Source organism: Sprattus sprattus (genome assembly GCF_963457725.1).
Source record: "Sprattus sprattus genome assembly, chromosome: 2".
NCBI classification, from domain to species: domain Eukaryota; kingdom Metazoa; phylum Chordata; class Actinopteri; order Clupeiformes; family Clupeidae; genus Sprattus; species Sprattus sprattus.
In genome coordinates this window covers 49,957,751-49,976,669 of record NC_137921.1, presented here as the reverse complement: position 1 = coordinate 49,976,669, position 18,919 = coordinate 49,957,751, and the positions used below count along the sequence as shown (strand labels likewise).

The window sequence follows — 18,919 nt, the reverse complement described above, 5'->3', positions numbered from 1 at the left end:
ATTCCAACAACAACAAAAAAAATAAAAAATATATATACAAAAAACAACGTCTTCCAAGAAAAAGTAGCTGTACGGATATGTACAAGTTCCTTTAAAGGTTTACTACTTATGTTGATGGGACAACACCATGTCAGATTCACATTGTGCCACACTGATTTGACATTCATGTTAAGTTTTATCTACAAGTGGGTGCTGTCCAGTCGTTCAGGTGCAACACCAGATATTCTTTTTTTAAGCTTTCTCTTTTTAGTTCTTTCTTTTTAAATGTTAATGGTCTTGAATATTGATGGAGGTTGAAGGTTGTGAGCAGGAGCGAATGATCTGAGTCGTGAGGAAGGAATGTAGATGAATGACGAGCATTGCCCAGTGAAGGCAATATGTGATATGTTCCCTCATTATTTAGTTTAAAGATAAGTGTTGGCAATGATCCCATCTTTTGAGGGTGGAGGGAAAGGCCCGTTGGTCTTTAAATGGTCTCGACTGGAGAATGTCTATCTGACAGACATCCATCTGTCAGACATCATTGCCATTGCCAAAGTCTGCACTTCTGAGAAGTCCGAGACCCCTGTTCAGATTCTTCTGTGTCTCTGGGCTTTAGCGTGCTCATTCACCATGACGACAGAATCTCTCGCAAGAATTTGCAGATCCTTCTGAATGTGGGGGAATTGCCAACACTGCAGTTTGGTACTCTGAAAGAAACGCTGATAACAGGACACTGATTGTAAACCTTTTTAAAAAAAAATCCTTTCTACAGTCTCATCTTTGTGGGTGTTTATGTCTTATAGTAAGACTTACTTGAAATGTTTATGCAGCGGTTTCCTCAAATTTTGCTTGGGAAACGTCCTTGCTTAAAAAAAGAATCTGAACAAAGCCGAATGCTATCTCTGGTTTTGACAGTAACTTCTACCACTTCAGTTCAGTATTTTTATTTTTATTTTTTGCCCTAAATGTTTTGTCCATGATAATTTAAACCACCATTTATGGATTCTTCTCCGAGTCCTGGGCTTTTATCAGGAGTTTTCCTGTGCACAAAAGTCTGTGGTATTTGGCTTAACAACACTTGGGTAAAAGGTCTTCCAAATGCCACTCTTTGTCCATTGCATTTAGTTGTGGACTGCCTTGTACCAGAAGAGATGGGAGGAGTTGTCAATGTTTATTTTTAGACTTAAGTATTGGGCAACAGTTCACCAAGGCTTTGGTTGAGTATTCTCCTCCCAGCTAGATGAATGTAGCCCAAATGTAAAAACTGAGTGTCACTCAGAATGATAAAAGCTTCATTTTTATGTACTTGTTCTAAATTTTGGTTTTGAAAGATTTTTGTATCTGTCTGATTCTCTGGCCTCTGGGCTACTACTCTTGTGAGTGTTCTTGATGCTCTGGTTTCTGGCGTTGTTCATTTCCTGACCCCGAATCCTCATGGGAAGATTTTTTTTTTTCTTCACCGGTTCACCCCCTCCTTTTTTATTTGGGAAATGTTCGTCTTGGGAAACAGAAACATTGATTTGAAGCACTTTACTGTACAAGGTGACTGCCCGCAGTTCACGCGAAGCAAAATTTATGACTGTTGTTGCAGATTTTTGTATTGTTTTTCTAAAAAAAAATAAAAAAAAGAGGAAAAAAAAGAGTGATTTCAGTATTTTCATGTATTTCAGACTGATTCTGTCTACCCCCACCCACCCCTCAAATGGTGAACACATGAACTATTCAGATTGAGACCTTATCTAGTAAATGACCTAGCCTTTCCCCCTGACTTCACAAGGGGCCTTCCGGTAATCAAACTAGCAGCACGTGAGTCACCAGCCATAAAGTTAAGTTATCTCACTGAAGGTTTCACCTCCAAACAAGCACCAAGTAGCCAAAGCAGACTTATCAGATACACAAGTCCCCTGTGCCGAAATCACGTGACATGACAACCTTGCTTCCACATTGTCAGTGAAAATGAGGTTTGCCACACACTTAAAAAAAAAGATAATTCTTGATTTAACTGGCTAGGCCATGGTGGTCACAAGCCCGCTGATGCAACTGACCTGAAATAGTTGCATCAGTGAGGGGGGGGGACAGCTCCTAGATACCGATGTTATGACTAAAGCCACGTCTTTCATGAACCCGGAAACACGACACTGTTACAAGAATACTACACACGTTCAAGTGTTTCATCAAAGTGTTACACACCACTAGACAATACGAACAGTGAACACTTCAGGTACCGCAATGAAGACCTAAATCGGAGGCATTGTCAGGACACTCAGATTGTCTTTGCCAAGAGAACTCTTAGCAAATGGCGCCCTCTGCTGACTGCAGGCACGATAAGACGGAGTGAGAAACATACAAGGAGACGTTCAGGCACTTTATTTTAGAGACAAACTACTATGACAGAAGGAAAAGAAGTTTGTATCAATAACTCGTTTATATGAACGTTTTGGGTAATAATTTAGGTTTGATACACAGTAAAATGCTGAGAGGGGTGTCAGTCTTGGACATTTTGTGACTGTTTCTTTGAATGCCGCTTTAGTTGACCCAATAAAGAACTACGTCTGGCATCCTTCTGTCTTCCCTTCTTGTGCTTTGCAGGAGTCGACTCAGTTGTGTCCTTTGCCTGGTCAGTCGTGCCTCCCTGCCTCAGTTCTTCTGACATGGATGCAGGCATGGCAAATGGTTTGATTGACTCCATCACAATCTCAGGGTAACCTTGGGTCTTGAGATCCTGTTTTTGGCTCACACAACTCATCAGTTTACACTGCTGCTCTTCGGTCAGGACGGGAACGTCGCAGATCATCACCTGAACATCACACCATGGCTTTGGAAGCGCTTTGCTCAACTTGAGCTCCGGGGCCTCAGGAATAAAGGTGTCCAGTGAATGCTGCACGACTGCAGGGAGACCCCAAAGCCGTTGCATGATCTTGTTTTTCATGTTGAACTCCAACTTGGCTCTGGTTTCATGGCCAAGGAAGGGTGTTTCTGCACCAGTCAGATTCTCTGCTGTCTCCTCTAACGATCTCCTAAACCACGGAGGATTGGACGGGTTGGAGGGTAACAGTTTCATGGACTGTTTGAAGAGTGTGAATGCCCCCAAAAGGTACTCCAGATGCTTCTGTCTTAAGTTCATCTGTATTAAGCTTTTGCGTTCCAGGCCTCCGTAGTTCTCCTCAATTACACTGGGGTGTTTTGGATCAGGCACTGCCCTGATTACTGTCTGAACAGCACCTGGGAATCTAACACTGTTCTTTGGTCGTGTCGCTGATCTAGAGGGATCCCTTGATAGTCCATCACTGTCACTGCTACGTCTCCACAGAAACATCCCAGTTATGGTGTGAAGGACTTGGAGAATGAATCTCCATACCTCCCACACAAGCCTCCTCAAAACGTTGTCCTTGTCACTCATTTCAGAGGTAGAATCTCGATCAGCAGCTGGAAGTGTTTCACTGTCTTGAATGATTTTCCAGCTAGTTTTTCCATCTGATGCACGTCCCTTTCTGGAAGCACATTCAGATTCTAGAGGACTGGGAGCGAAGGACTCCGCACAAAAAGAAGAACTATCATCTGAGTCAGAGCATCCACTAGGGTCATCTTCCTCTGGGGTTTCTTCCCCTTCACTACTGGACGGGGCCGATCTTCCACCATCATTACCGCAGAGGTGCAGGCATTTACAGAGCTTACAATCCGCTGGGGAATGGTCATGATCTGTGTGGAGGCGTACGTGCCCCTCTTTCCAGTTGCATTTGTGAAGTCCTGACTTGTTCCGATCACTGAGCAAACCAGAAGTGTGTGGGTCCTCGAATTGCAGGAGGTGTAAATTGCACAGATAATGTTCCTGTCCACTGGCCTCACTGTTTTGCATGAGAGTCTTAGCTATATCACAGCAGTGTTGTAGGCAGTTGCAAGTGCAGGTCTCCTCAGTATCTTCTTTCAGGTGAACTCTAGGTAGTGTAATTAAAATAATATACCTTTATGTACAGGTATATATATTAACATCATATAATAATAATAATAATAATAATAATAATAATATAACAATCCAATAACATAATATGACATATTTGTAATTATGGGTCCTATTGCTCACAGTGTTTGCCTAAACTTTTAAAATGAGATAAATGTTTGTTTACTTACAAGGCATGGTCCACAGAGTCTTCACCCTTTAAAGAATCAAAAGAAAAAATAGGGAAAAAACACTTATTGACCTACATTATTATGCACATTTTTTTCAATAAACAATACATCAATGAAGAACAAACGATATGATGAAAACATTGCGACATTTGATTCCATGTAAATGCTACTGATAAAGTTTTTAAAGGTTGCCCAATAAGCTACTGTGTATTTCCAGAGAAATGTTGAAATAACACTACATTGCAAAAGTCTTGACCATGCGTAGGCTGTGGTCCGCTATGTTTAAGTTTTGAAATCGTCATAGACTCAACATAGCCGTGACCAAACTGCGGCTGACTTATTCGCTGCTTCCAATTGGGGGCGCTATTGTCGAGGGGTACTCTTTCGAGGGACCCATAGGCCCGAGATATTGTAGTAGCTTTACCGTTTGGCCCTCAAATACGTCGGTCGATGTCGGAGTAATCAGAGGTCTGACACCAAAATTCTTAAACAACCGCTTCTGCCAATTTAAAACAGAGGGCCTGTCTGCAAACAACCAAAGCAACATCTTATTCTGACGACACAGCTGGTGGCTCAATTTACCCTTTTTTCGCTCCAACGCTGTTTGATCTTAAATCGTCGAAATAACAATGACAAGAGTAGAACCAAGGACATAAAACACAGAAGAGCCTGAAGGAAAACTAATGTTTCAGGAGTGAAGAGACATGAGCTTGGTGGTGAAGACATGTGACAGCAGGCTGAGCAGCTCCGCGTCCTCATCTCTATATTGCTCCTGTTGGAGCGAATCCACACTTAGCAGCGTTGCAGAAACAAAGAAATGCTGTACGTCACAATAAGAAGATATACTGCGAGGGCCTCTGACAGGGTAGTTGAGCTGTTGCAAATGTTTTTTCGGGAACTAACATCCAAACTGTAGGTAGCACACTGAAACGCACCCACCACTTGTTTTCATGGTGCAAACACGTTCAGTTTTTTTCATAGGAAAATAAACATTGATACAACAGAATAGGACTAATGTCATGTAGGTTAAGTGTTTATGTTTACCATGAGCAGACTAATAAGCCCGAGCTTGCATAAGTGAATCAGAGAAAAGGACATTCCCGGGTCGATGTCAAAATATCTCTAGAAGTAGCCTTGTCTATTAAAATACCCAAAGCTATGTTAACTTCCAGAGGACAGAGAAGCATTTCAACAACCCACAAATTTACAAACAACAACAAAATGTTGTAAAAACATTTATTTCCCAACCCTTGACCTATTTACTCTGAGAGAAATACACCCACTGGAGATCAAGCTGAGCTGTAATCAAGTTTGCCAGTAGGACCGACGCCACATTTCACACCTAATGTCACTATATCGTGATGGATTGCTAATGATAGCGGATTTCCAAGAAACAAGAAACTGCTGTGTGATTTTGTCTGAGCACTAGACTACTGGTATTTAGCCCGGCTAACACAGCGTTAATTAGAACGAACCTATTAGCAACTGCCTTTCAACAAGTTATTTGGTTTAAAAACTGAATTACAACTTTAAGGGTTACTTTTCCTTACTTCTACAACTTGTACACCTATGGAAAGTGTTAATTGACAAACCCATAGTCTCCATTAAACACTTTCCCAAAAAAAAGTTAATCAGATAACAAAATATTTACCACCAAAGTATGATTGCAAGGTACATGCTACCATCTCTGTTGTCGGTAATTTACTTTTTTCACAAATTATTAAAGGTCAAGAGATCAGACATAAGAAATCAGATGCTATTACAGTCCTAAAGGGTGGGTTTGATGTGATGGTGTTAGAAGTCTTCTTTGAATGGCTCTAAACATTGAGGAAACAGAGCATGGAAAACAGCCCAAATGTAGCGGGAATGCACCAAAACTCAGGTCCGATTATCTATCTGGGACCAATAACCCTTAGTCCATGACTGACACAGAAAAAAAAGTAATTTATCTAACAGTATGTACAACTTCAGGCCCAAAAAACAAGATGTTTCAACTGTGTCACCATGGAATACCAGAGCAACTGCCTGAAGCGGGCCCTGTACTGGGGTCAGTACAAAACAAATGTTAGGCCACAGTGCAACATCTGACCCTTGGAGTTGAAGTTTTTCCTACCTCCCCACTCTTAAGAGGTTGACATGGGTGATAAGGCAGTAAAGTGAGTGTGAAATAAATCCAATGAAGTTTGATACAGTATCCCTTTTAGTTTGACAGAGCTGGGAGAAAGGTCAGCACAGACTGAAACTGTTCCATGCACAGGTTATGTGTGCGAACACACAAAGCATCAAAACAGGATCAGATTTAATATTTACAGAGATATGTGTGTGTGTGAGAGAGAGAGACTTTCTGTACACTGTCAGACAGCCTTTCAATACAAATGATTCACACTCATTGCTCTCATACAGGCTGGTGATTATTACACTCAAACAGGCTGGTGTTGACACTCCAGTCCGCCATGAATGGAACCGGTGAAGGACTAAAGGTTGGTGAATGAGCCTCCATGTGAAACAATGCTGCTCCTGCTGATGAGGATGCTCTACTTCTGCCAGTCCCACACCTCTCTGCTGTGAAGCTCCCGAAGAACATCTTCTCACCTCTTCCTCAACAGGTCACAGCAAGGGCCAGGTCAGCAGAGTGTGCAAAAGAGTAGTGATGTGACAGTCCCACTTAACAGTCAGAATGCTAATGAGGACCCACTCACTCAACTCCACTGTGTTTCGCAGGCCAACACAGAGACATCATAGGCTAGATGGGGATAAGGGATTAAGCGGAGATGCCAGCATACATTATAGGATATGGTACTAACTCGTCTGAATATGATCAGAGGGCTTTCTCTTGTCTGACTGGTTCTGCCCACAAATAAATTCTAAATTACTGAATTTATAAACATACCTGGTTACAAACTGGTTTCTCTGTACAACCTTTTTTTCCCTTTGTGTTATGGATTTGATATGGCTATGATTGAGGAGGGCGCAGTTCTATTTCTGTTATTCAGTTCTACAACTGTGACTTATTGTAACAGTTTTCTTAACAAATACCCTTGACAAAAACAAGCAATGTAAAGAAGGAACTAGCTGAGCTTATTTAGTTCACCATTTTCTAGACACACCACAATCAAACCTATGGGTGGAGCGTATCTCAAGATATTAAAGCTGATTGGCCAACAACCATGTACGTGTATCTACAGTCAAACGGTGCAGATTTTCATTAAATCAGATCTATAAAAACCCACCCAAGGTAATTTAATCACATACCCTCAGTACCGCTTACAAGTATCAAAATGAACAAAAAAAAAACATTATTCAGCATATTTTAACAAGCCAAAACATTATACTGGAGTTTGAGCTCAACAGTGCTGTGCTCAAATTCAGTCCTCCAAGTTAGCACAACAAAACAGATTGACAAACAACATTCCTGCTCCTGATACACAGCAGCACTGTAAAAATGGTCAGTCATTTTCAACATGTCTTCCTCTCTGCCTTCAGACACGGGGTGCAAAAAGTCCTTGATTAATTACATTCTATTAAGGTTAAAATAAAGTCTCTCCCACTTACCCCCCATTCAACAATTATTTTGCACATAGACTTCAGATAAAAAATAAACCAAATGGCCATCATACAATAAATAAATAAACCTTGGGAAATGTAAGTCTAACCCCCATGCTGTAAGGCAGATGCCTTCCCCCCACAGTGCCACCCCTCTTTATACAAAGCAGGACGTTGAAAAGAGCCTGCACGTTCTGAGCAGCTCATCAGTAGCTTGTACTAAAATATACATCCATCAGGCCTAGACAACATACTGGTTGGCTCCGTAGTTCGTCGTGTAGGCCTGTCGGCTGTACTGAAAGTGGTCAGTTAGTACATTGCTCCGGCCGTACGGAGAGTCTGAACCTTGCGTGAAAGGCCCGGAGCCGTTGGACTGGGGCTTGTCTGCTCCTATATGATCAAACCCTCCCATATCCTGTTTGGACACTGGCAGCACTTTCTTTTTGGCTTCCTGGTTGCCATCATATTTAGCCTGTTAGAGGGAGAGAGGAAAAGATATATTCAATTTAAGTATCCACTCCCAAAATCCCACGATACTGTTGAAATGAAACACGTGACATGTTAAGAGGCACTCTTCTTCCTGATGGAGTTATTCATCTTGAAAAAACTAAAAGCAACCTGATTTACAGTAACAACTACACTAACTCAATCTGGCAATCTGCTCCCTCAACCAAAACGCACTGTTCTGATGCTCACCTTGTTGTACAAGAAGACGCCCAGGATGGCAGTCATCATGCCTAAGACGTTGGTGGAGTTGACGGGGTTTCTGAGCAAAAACAGTGAGATGCTGATGACCATGATCCTCTTGGTGGCGTTGGCCACCGCGTAGCTGAGCGGGCTGACCAGGTTCAGCACGCTGAACGCGATGACGTTCTGAGCAAAGTTGCAGAAGCCGCTAATCACCAGCAGCAGGAGCGTCCCGGTCCAGCTACTCATGGCGTACTGTATACGCCACGGGACACACCACAGAAAGATCATCACATTTCAGGAAAAAACATGAGTGCTGCATAGCACGCATAACAAATACACACACACAGACACTAACTGACAGTCGCCTTATTTGTGGGTTATAACAGCCATTTTTATAGCCGGCTTCACATTTAGGTGAAGAATAGTGAGATCTCATACAGTTGTACGTGTTAATATCCTTCTGGCTTACAATATCTCCATCCACCAGGAACGAGGACAGATCGATCAGGATCCAGGTGGGAAGCATGAACATGACTGCGTTGAACCCAAGTGTGTTGAGCAGTCGCAGATGGTGTATCCTCGTGTCCCGCAAAACCTAGAGTTTGGGAAAACAAACAAACAAACAAAAACATCACACTGAATGGTTGTAAAATATTCACACCAAAAATGTCTGCTGCACAAAAAGACAGCTGCCTCATCATCATTACATCTGCAGAACCGTGTGAGAAATGCAAAGCAGAGAAATATGAATCTCAACCGTAAAATGGTAGGGAAATAACTTATTGATTTGCCTTTGCTGTTTCACTGATGTTTCCTCCCTTACCAGAGAGTCTACAATGACTGCACTTCGGCAAGTCTCAAAAACACAATACTATGGCTTAACAAAAAGTGATCTGCTTTTTGTGTAATATCCTTAACGCCTTTGGATGGAATGCATGCAGATTCACATTTAATTTTTTCATCTCTGGAGATGTAGTCTATTGAGACCAGTGCACACATATTTTACTTTATGAATAAACAGTACTAGCTTATGGATAAAATAAGTACTAGGCATTTGTTTGAGATACATGATGATATACAAAAGACAATGTGAAACACCCACCTTTTTGGAGAAGATATTTTGCAGAGAGAAGCAGAGCGTGGCTGCCAGAGCACTGATTAGTCCTGACATATCAAAGGAAAGCTCTGTGACTGTGGCTAGCAGAACACCCCCAATGATGGGGATAAGCGACACATACACCTAGAAAAGAAACACAGCTCCATTTTTTATGTGGACATGGCTATAATGTATACAGAATTGTGCAAAAAGTTTTACAGTTATTTTCTATCCGTATGAGCATTAGGGTGTCAGTAGGACATATCACAAGATATTTAAGACAGTATGGGAAGTGCAGACCAACAGTTTGGTTAATACAAATTCTAAAACAGCTTGCATAAGAGATGGGTGACAAGGCAAGCAGACAGAATGAGAAGGCCTGGAGGTGTATCAAATGACAAACCCTGGTAGTCTGCTTCTCTTTCATTATGATTCGTGATAGTAAAACAACCCAGATTGGCATGGTTGCTTTGACTGCAGAGAAAGAGAGGGAGGTTAGTATTAAACACTGATGAATGAACAGATCACTTAGTTCCCTTGAGAACATGAAATCAAACATCTGGCCAAACACCTCCGTACTCCTGGAGTCAAAACTACGCAGCAACCAGATAACATGCAATATAATAATAAAGGGATACACGCTGCTGTCACAGACTGCAGACAGATCTGGTCTGATCAGAGTGGGGGAACGTAAAACTTTTATGGTGTGGACATTGGCTGCTCTGAGTAAGACGTTTATGCCCAAATAAATACGGGAAAGGCTAACGTTACTGCGTTTTATCCGGTAACTTATAAAGCTGTGACTAGTGTCAACTCCATATGCTAGTTGCTATCTACTCAATTAACTCGAAAAGATTCATTGTTGCCGCTAATTGAATTGGCTAGTAAATTAGGCTAGTGACTGAAGCAACTCAAGTGAGCAGAAATGTAGCTGTTGCTCCGTAAGAAGTCACTGGCCTTCATAACCCACCAGCATCATGGACTCAATTGGTTCATCGTGGATAATTTAATCTAAACATCTACCCTGCAACGAAAAACGAATTGTGCCTCGTCTTAAAATAAGGAGCAGCAGCTACCAATTGAGGATGATGCAGCTGGTTAGTGAACTAACGCTGGCTAGTTAGCATTGTGCTAGCCAGAAAGTACAAACTGGTGGTTTTAACAGCACAGGTTTGATAGTTTAAAAAAAACGTACTTACCAGTATGCGCATAGGACACGGGCACTTTCCATATACTGAAATGTGCAGAGACAGAAGCAAAGTATTTCCCAAAAGCCAGTGGTAAAATATACCACCGATAGTATCTGGCTGGTACTTCTGTTTTCGGGACACCCCAAGCACGCAACAGCGGAGGCAAGAAAATGACAATGGAGAATATGTGGAAGAGAGATACGGTGACGGGATAAGGGAAGTCATTTAAAATGATTTTGTTAACGATGTTGCCCCCAGAGCTGACCGTATACCAACAAAAACATAGAAGCGCAATCCGGACTCCCTCCTTCACTGGCGGACGTTCCACCGCAGCCATCTTCCTATTTCGTTACCGGCTGTGGAAGGGCCAGTGAGACGTGGAGGGACTACGTCCACAGAAACTACGTAGTTGCGGGGCGTGTTCAAGAGGATCCTGCAAATTACCCCTCGAGGTAAAAGGCTCCTTTGTTCTTTACATCTAATTTTATGATGAGGTTAATCGCTTAGTATGTTGATCACTGATTCACTTTAAGAAAGGGTATCCTTAAATTGTATTTTAACACAATATGAAACATTCCACATATTGCGCTGTGTCAGTGAATATGAAATAGGAAATTAATAACCAAGTCTGAATGCAATTGGGTACAATTTCCCTTTCATTTAAGACGTATAAATATCTGTATTACGTGTAAATATCCTTAGTAGATATCAGATAAGATTCCATAAGGTAAAATACGTGTAGCAGTCAAGTAGAGTGATGAACCTGTGAATTGTGACATCTACCTTGAATGTAGAATAAACAGTTGCCTATTACACTAACACTAGTTTGTCAACATGTGATAGGATTCTACTGCGGTCAAAGATGGTACTAAAACTGTTGCCCAGCAGTGCTCCAACAAAATACATTGTGGTTAACAAATGTCTCAGCTCAAAAGGTCAGATTTAGTTTATCCTGTTTAACGTATTACATTGCTCCCAACTAATGTTCATGCCTATGTATTTGTGAGGGGTAGAAGGCCCCATTATGTGCTTACTGGATCATGTGCCACAGAGCTACAAAGGTGAAAGGTGAACAGCATCACCACACACAAGGAGGGTCAACTATCCTACTTGAGGTTCCTCATAAGTTCCTTCTTGGGTAAACAGGTGTAAAAAAAAAAAAAAAAAAAAACAGTATGCACAAAATATAGATGCATTTCATGCATAGTAACCTTATGAGGACACTGCAAATCCACTAAGCTGTTCTTCATCCAATACTTTGATTGTTGGCCCTCTGCAGTTTTATCCATTGTTAATTGTGTACATTTCATGTCGATACCTGCTTTTATACGTCATGGAATCATGTATGCATCATGTACATATGCTGCATGTGTCCTTATATGCGCCTAGAGACAATTAAATTGTTATTGGCACTTCATAAATAAAATAGAATTTGAACATTGGCAACCATCCCATCACTAACCAAACAAAAAAAATGTCTTGATGTAATGGTAAACAAATATAGTTTCAGCATATAAACAATTTATTTACTTCTATTTTACTCACAGTACAAAGTCAAAACTAAATAGCATCATTAACCTTTTTTTAATTTATGTTTTTTTTATACAACAAAAGATAAATTAATAAAACACTTGCACATACACATATCAAAATGTGTACATTTTGCAGATTTGTGTCCCTGTCAGCAACTGGTATCTGAACAGAGACCAACCAGGAGGCAGAATGGAATGTTGGTAGGTAACACGATTGTCAACCCAAACGATAAAGTTCAAGATTGCCAGAGTTCATTTATCATCATCATCATCATCATCATCTCACTCATTCAAACAAGAGGGCCAAACAGCTCTCTTTTCACATAAAAATTAAAGGCTACAATTCTTAGTCTAGGCAGACATATGGCAAGATGTGTAATTTACCCTCGTCCCCATGGGGGGCTAATGATATGCACTCAGTCCAGTCGTGCCAACTCTTCTTGGTGTCGTAACAGCCGTTTACCCCAGGCCAGTGGTCTGTGTGTAATTTGTGGAGGTCTTCTTTGGTGACCTCTCGCGAAACCCCAGGTAAGTGTTCCGCAGGAGCATCGGGGACCAGCGCATGTGTGTTTCTCCCCTCCTTCATATGATGCTCCTCGTGCTTGAAGAACTCAGTCATGAAAAAGTGAGCCCCAGGGGTTTGCGTCCCCGAGGTTGTGAGCATGTTGCTCTGCAAGTTCAGATATGACTGGATGATTTCATTTCGCGTCAGCTCTTTCCAGTTTGTCTGCTGGAGGGGGTTCAGTGGAGGCCCAGTGTTCTGCTTGTGTGGGTCTGTCCAGTGAGTTTCAGGCACGGTCGACATTGGTGTGTCCTCCCTGGGTTGCGACTCCTTCAGCGCTAAGGGCTTAATCTGCCCGGTAACAGGGTCAAACGTCAGCTTACGGTCTTTTAACTTAGCAGGTTTTTTGCTATCGTCTGTGTGCTGCCCGATCAGACTGACCGTGTAATCTCTGGACCGATACTTCTTTCTCTTCTTCTCAGAGTTGTGCACGGCCCCTTCACTCACCAGCTTGGCCACCTCCGTAGGGGGACCCCCGTCAGGCACAACCGTCACTGAGTGTAGCGGGACAACAGCTTCATGCTTAGACCCCGGAGTCCCTTCACCGGCCCCAGAGCCCATGTCTTCCTGCCAGTCATGGGTCTTCTCCACCGGATGCTGCCTGTCTTGACATGATTCTCGGAGAGCAGGGCTTGGAGAGTGCAAGGAGGGACCAGAGCCAAAGCTGTCTGATGGCACATTGGGGCTCGGAGCAGGACTTGAAATGGTGACTTTCACACTAGAGGGGGGAGGCCATCTTCCTAATGTTTCTGGCATGTTCGATTTGGGATTGACCGCAGCGGAGCAGGGACTCTTGGGGGGGTGCTGCACTCCGCCTGAGGCAGCCAGGTCCTTCTTGGCCTGCTGCTGTGACACAGCGGTTTTAAGCAATAATGAAGCGCTAGGTGGTTTAGCAACAGCAGGGGAACTAGGGTGAGGCTTGACAGCATTGACAGGAACTTTGCTGGGTCGGTCATGGTCATGGTAGTCTATGGAGTCCTTTTCTGACTGATGATGTGAGTTGTTATCAAATGTGTTTAAAAGTGTATCTGGGCTTCCAGCAATGCCATTGGTTGGAGGCGGTGTGGCAACCGAATGATGTTCAAAGGCTGACGTTTTGGAGATTTTGGCTGGTAAGTGCTGAACATCTTTCTGTCCTCCCTTGCGTTTTCGGTGACCTGACACCTCAACCTTTGGGTAGTTACAGTTATGAAAATCATTTCTAATTTTCAGCTCAGGGGCAGTTTTTCCTGAGACTGAGGTGACAGCTGGGGGGGAATAATCTATTCGGCTGGAGAAGGCTCCTCCATTGGTTCCTGTGTACTCCTTGGGCGGTGGTTCAGTTTGCCCAGGTTCAATCAGCCCCTGCCAGGTTCGCAATAGTTTTTTTGCCCGTTTAGCAAGGCCTTCATCCTTTGTCTTTTTCCTGACATCATTTATTATCTTACCAAGCCGAGTCTCCTGGAGATAATTAAATACACAGACAATTAAGTAGCCAAATGTATACATTCATTCATGTTATGTATACTTTTAGTCATCTTACCTCAAGTGCTTCTTTGGTGATGGGGTATTTCTCCAAATGTGAAATGACTTCCAAAACCGCAATCATATTGCGAATCTGCAGAAAAAAACAGGCATATAATAATGACAACAAATAAAACAGTGCACTAGTATGGTGTTCAGTATGTTATGTAAATGCATATGGCCAAATTGGTCTAGTTCTTACACAGCAGTTGAAACCACAACTGCGCAGAGCGAGAGGCCCCTACATTTGAATGAACTTTCAGTTGTGCACCTGCCTCTTAAACTCATCAACTGAAAGAAAGATCTGTGATAGCAAAATGAACAGCCTTGCATAGATCTAGTTTTTAGCTTAAAAAAATACAACCAATAAATAATGTAGCTGCCCTCACATGACAACAACTAAAATGTCGACTAGAACTCAAATATTTATTATGGGCATACTTCGATAGCCACATACAGTTTATATCACTGTAAAAAGTGTGTCCTTAAAACCTTTCCCGACTAATTGCCAACATTTCCTTTACTGCACTAAAGGGTATTGTACTAAGCTATGTTAAGGTGAGCTTGCCTTCCTCCTCAACCTATAGTCAAGTATTTTAAATGTAAACTAACCCAGACAGTTAATTGGCAAGTGACGTTAAAGTAAAATACACGTGATCGTCTTAAAGTGATAATCGTTGTCAAATGAACAAATCTGAAACTGACTAAAGGAATGTCGGGTTAAGGCAGCTTTGATAAAGCGTGTCATTTCCAACCTGGCTAATTTCAAACGAAGACTAAGAGACAAAAAGTAACACGGGAATGTTCAATAACGGCCATCTTTTCTGGACAAACATTATATTCTAGACGCCTATTCCAAATCATTGATTTAAACTACTTTGACCAAACACTAGTTTGCTAAGTTATCAAAGTTGAACTTACCATTGGCCATTGCAGCCTTGCTAACATTAGTGTGCTAGCTAACTAACTAACTTACTCTTAGACAACTAGCGACAGTGATGGTATCTATAACTCAGTCATTTAAATCATTAAGCAGTTTTAATTTAAGATATAAGGACATTTTCAACGTAGATATAACTAATACAAAACAACAGTTAAGTAATGTTTAACGCGTATATATGCTGGCTCACCGGTCAACAGCACAACACAAGTTGCATACCAAAGTTAGCTACGTTAGCTAGCCAAGTAGCTGAACGTTCCCACGTTATCTTGCCCTTATTTCTGCTGCCTAACAGTAGGCAAGCTGTCTACCCAGGCCAATACAGGTTAACCTATAACCGTTATCTGCCATTTGATGGTACTCACATTGCTTTGGCCATCAATGGCTTGCAGCAGCCGGTCTCTTATCTGCTGCGGGGTTGTGGAGGCCGCTGTCATTGCCTGGCAGTAGTGGGGACCTGCAGGCGGGGGGAATCCTCCTAAGAGAGGGGTGGGTGACTTGCAGACCTCACAGGCCTTTCGGGAGGTGAGCTAGTAAATGGAGCCCCATATTTTTCCCAGAGCTCATTTCTTTGACAGCGTTGACATTATATCAAGCATTACTGGATACGTCTTGGCTGGACGGAGTCCGACGGCTCATATTACCCTGTAGCTTCACCGAGCTTCCACATCCACGCAGCACCGACTGGGGCTTCTTTGGTCTGTGTGGTTCACTGTTGTTGAAAAACGCTGGCCAGATGCATGCTGGGAAATGGTACGAACGTCACGCGTAAGAACTTTATGTCATTACGTTATAAGAAGTAGCGCTCGACTATCAATGAAAGTCAGTTCATTTCGCTAATCATTATTTGGATAAAATTAATATGAACAAACGTTTTTCCAGGTAGCTAAAGGATACACAAGGCTATCAATTCTGAAGCATATTTCACTGCAAATTAATACAGTGAGGTATGCATGCCCATATAAAAACTAATAGGTCCATAAGAGCAAATAAGGAATTGTTTTTTTTTGTGTGCAGAGATACTCATGTAAGGTAAGATACTGCTCCAACCCTACTCATTGTTCCTTTCAAGATGTCATGTTGTTAGTATTTGTTGCTGAATGAGCCACTACACGAGCACATCCCCTGCCTTCAATAAACATGCCAGGTTTCCAGTTATACGCTTTCCTGATGATTTAAGCTGGACAGTTCAAACTTAAGTTTTATAATTAAAATTGTAGTACAGTTCCTTGTCATAGCAGCTGTTTTGTAGCTATAAAAATAAAAACCAACTAGCCCACATAGTGTACAAAGTGTATCTCTTACAGGAGCTTTAAGCTTCCACCAGCTGCTTTATAGTATTGGTAATTCAGGGCATGTTAGTTAGTTAGTGACATCAAGTTCCAGATGTCTTCATAGAAAAGCACTGTGGGTTTATGAGTTGGAAGGACCAAGATTGGTCAAAACTGGTTAATGTTTTTGACATTTAACACAGAGTCCTTAACCTCTGAATTCATGTACATTCACGCCAAAGAAACTAGGTACCGGTTGCAGTAGATATACAAATAATAAAATACTACACAAAGAGGAGAGGAGGCAGTAGAGACTTTATATACCATCAAAAGATTCTGGCTGTTCATTATTTATTTAAATATACAGTCTACCATGGGTGGATGGCTAAAGCCTTAAACTGCATTATAAAATAGTTATGAAAACAATAAGACAATATTGGCAATTATGTCAGTAAAATGGCAAATGATGACATGGGGCTAGGATTTTCCTGGCGCTGGGTAACTTGATCAAAGATATGAAGTTAACATACACATCCATGTTCCTAAATAATCTCAAGTTAAGCTATATGTGTTTACATATTGTATGTTTATACTGCACATAAAATCAGTATTATATTACATAACATTTGCCAGCATCTCAAATCTGCATCAAATGCTCTTTATAAAAAAAAAAAAAATACAACAAGGTATGAAACGGATTCATAAAGTTCCCATTTCCCAAAAATATATACAACACTAAATATTTATATCTTCTTAGATCCTTAGGGTTCTCATGATCCAAACAGCCTGAAGAAAAGATGCAAGTAATTTAGAGAGAGTGAACAGAACATCTTGCACATGACTATGCACCCAACATTACTGGTTAAAATACTTGTAGGACCAATACTTACACAATCATGCAGAACATGATGAACACATTCCACAAGGCAATAAATATCCGAAAGTATCGTAGACTCAGCAGAAACTCTCTGATATTATCCCCTAAAAAAATATCAATGAGTTAAATGTCACTGATGGGAAGTATAGCCTCCAACAGAAGTACAAGACTGGTGTGGGGGTGAGAAGACATACCTGTGGTAGGCCCATGGGGCTCATCTCCAAAGCCCTGGGACTCTTTCTTCTTTCTGTGAAATATAAAAATAATGCACAACATCCCACTGAATGTGTTAGGGGATAACAACTAGCCAACAATTTTAACTCACTATCGTATTCATTTAAGTCACCATCATCAGACAAAACTTGCAAATAGCAAACAAACATGGACTAGAATGGAGTATTTTGTTGCACACTGCTGTGACAGCCTGTCAGACAAAAGTCTACTCACCCAGAATACCTAGGTATTAAATGCCTGAATGTCTACTCGGGCCAGTAGCTCACTAATGCTGTCTACACAGAAATGTCTGCAATGCCATGCTACTGCGACACATACTAGGATACATTCTTTTCCTTTCAGATACTTGAGCTAAGCAAAGTAAGACCCAGCCTGTGCAAAGGCCTTCTCATCGATCCTTTTCTGTATATTCTATTACTTTTCTTGTCTGACCAGGTGTGATTATATATGGACTACTAGACTGAGTCTCTGCTTCACTGCCCTTCCTTTACAGTTTACACCTTAACACACAGAGAAAATGTAATTCTTATATGCCATAGCATAGCACTGCTGATGAAGGTGGTGGGATAGATTATAATTAGTTTACGAAGAAATTACGGTAGCCTAAATTCTATTCAATTAATTAGGCTCAAACAAAACAAATGGCCTGAGAGAAATTTAACATAAAACACGAACCGCACCGCAACCAACACATTCTTACAATACTCATATAAATTAACCCAAAACAACAATCTTATCGTTACTTCTTTGAGGCAAGCAGGCAGGCAAGATTAGGAAAACTTACAGTTTAAAATTGAGAACTGCTCCGGCATTCATCAGCAAAGTCCTACATGAAAAAGGCAAATACTTCAGTCAGTTAGAAAAAAAAAAACAATAAAAGACAGAGATACCCCAGTAATGCTAAAGTTGTCTTAAATGTATCAGCGCAAGCCTAGCATCCCTTTAGGAAACACAGTAGCCTATCTACCAGTTAATCTAATACATCTAGCTAATATTTCGATAGATCAGTAACATCCGGTCAGTATATACTGTTTTTATGCTTATCTATCCATAATGATAGATATTTTGATTATTAGTTACCCGAAAATCAAGAAATCTCCGATCATGGTGTCAGAGTTTCTGAGCTGACGTTGAAACCGGAAGAGAGGAAGTGAACAAAATTCACTGTCCAATGAACGCACACAAACACAAAAAAGCGTCACACATACGTGCATGTTGGACCATAGCAGCATGAGCGTCCTGCGTAGCCAAAAGTGAACTGTAATGTGCGCTGTCACCGAGCCTTCGGCTGCAATGGACATCGAGAAAAGAACGGTAGGCTATCCAGTATGTATACAATGCTGTCTTTATGCACAGAGAAGCAAGGAGTAC

At 41.5% G+C, this 18,919-nt stretch overlaps 3 protein-coding genes across 4 annotated transcripts; all 3 read right to left on the bottom strand.

The window, feature by feature from the left end:
* Window positions 1–7,650: 7,650 nt before the first annotated feature.
* On the bottom strand, window positions 7,651–10,966 carry slc35e1 (solute carrier family 35 member E1; the record flags this gene model as incomplete). The annotated part of the gene is made up of 6 exons (XM_080831957.1): window positions 7,651–8,125; window positions 8,350–8,595; window positions 8,813–8,938; window positions 9,446–9,583; window positions 9,843–9,913; window positions 10,639–10,966. 6 exons carry the CDS (start codon window positions 10,964–10,966, stop codon window positions 7,895–7,897), a joined length of 1,140 nt encoding a protein of 379 aa, XP_080688083.1. The 3' UTR covers window positions 7,651–7,894.
* A 1,213-nt stretch (window positions 10,967–12,179) lies between these two features.
* LOC308383059 (mediator of RNA polymerase II transcription subunit 26-like) lies at window positions 12,180–15,823 on the bottom strand. Its single transcript, XM_080860646.1, has 3 exons — window positions 15,532–15,823; window positions 14,246–14,320; window positions 12,180–14,163 (listed from the first exon to the last, which is right to left on the bottom strand). Exons 1-3 carry the CDS (start codon window positions 15,601–15,603, stop codon window positions 12,508–12,510), a joined length of 1,803 nt encoding a protein of 600 aa, XP_080716772.1. The 5' UTR covers window positions 15,604–15,823; the 3' UTR covers window positions 12,180–12,507.
* Window positions 15,824–16,818: 995 nt separating this feature from the next.
* Window positions 16,819–18,678, bottom strand: smim7 (small integral membrane protein 7; the record flags this gene model as incomplete). 2 transcript variants are annotated; one of them, XM_080833422.1, is made up of 5 exons in its annotated part: window positions 18,629–18,678; window positions 18,333–18,374; window positions 17,509–17,561; window positions 17,328–17,418; window positions 16,819–17,223 (listed from the first exon to the last, which is right to left on the bottom strand). In XM_080833422.1, the coding sequence occupies exons 1-5, from the start codon at window positions 18,652–18,654 to the stop codon at window positions 17,208–17,210; spliced, it is 228 nt and encodes a 75-aa protein (XP_080689548.1). In that variant the 5' UTR covers window positions 18,655–18,678. The 2 variants fall into 2 exon arrangements, with proteins under 2 accessions (XP_080689548.1, XP_080689549.1); XM_080833423.1 differs by lacking the exon at window positions 16,819–17,223 and having other exon boundaries at window positions 17,324–17,418.
* Between the last annotated feature and the right edge of the window lie 241 nt (window positions 18,679–18,919).

Coding starts and splice junctions, on each gene's coding strand:
- LOC308383059 (XM_080860646.1), bottom strand. CDS start 15,603: ATGACAGCGGCCTCCACAACCCCGCAGCAGATAAGAGACCGGCTGCTG. Junction 14,321..15,531: donor CCATTGATGGCCAAAGCAAT/GTGAGTACCATC, acceptor TTTTTTCTGCAG/ATTCGCAATATGATTGCGGT. Junction 14,164..14,245: donor TCACCAAAGAAGCACTTGAG/GTAAGATGACTA, acceptor AATTATCTCCAG/GAGACTCGGCTTGGTAAGAT.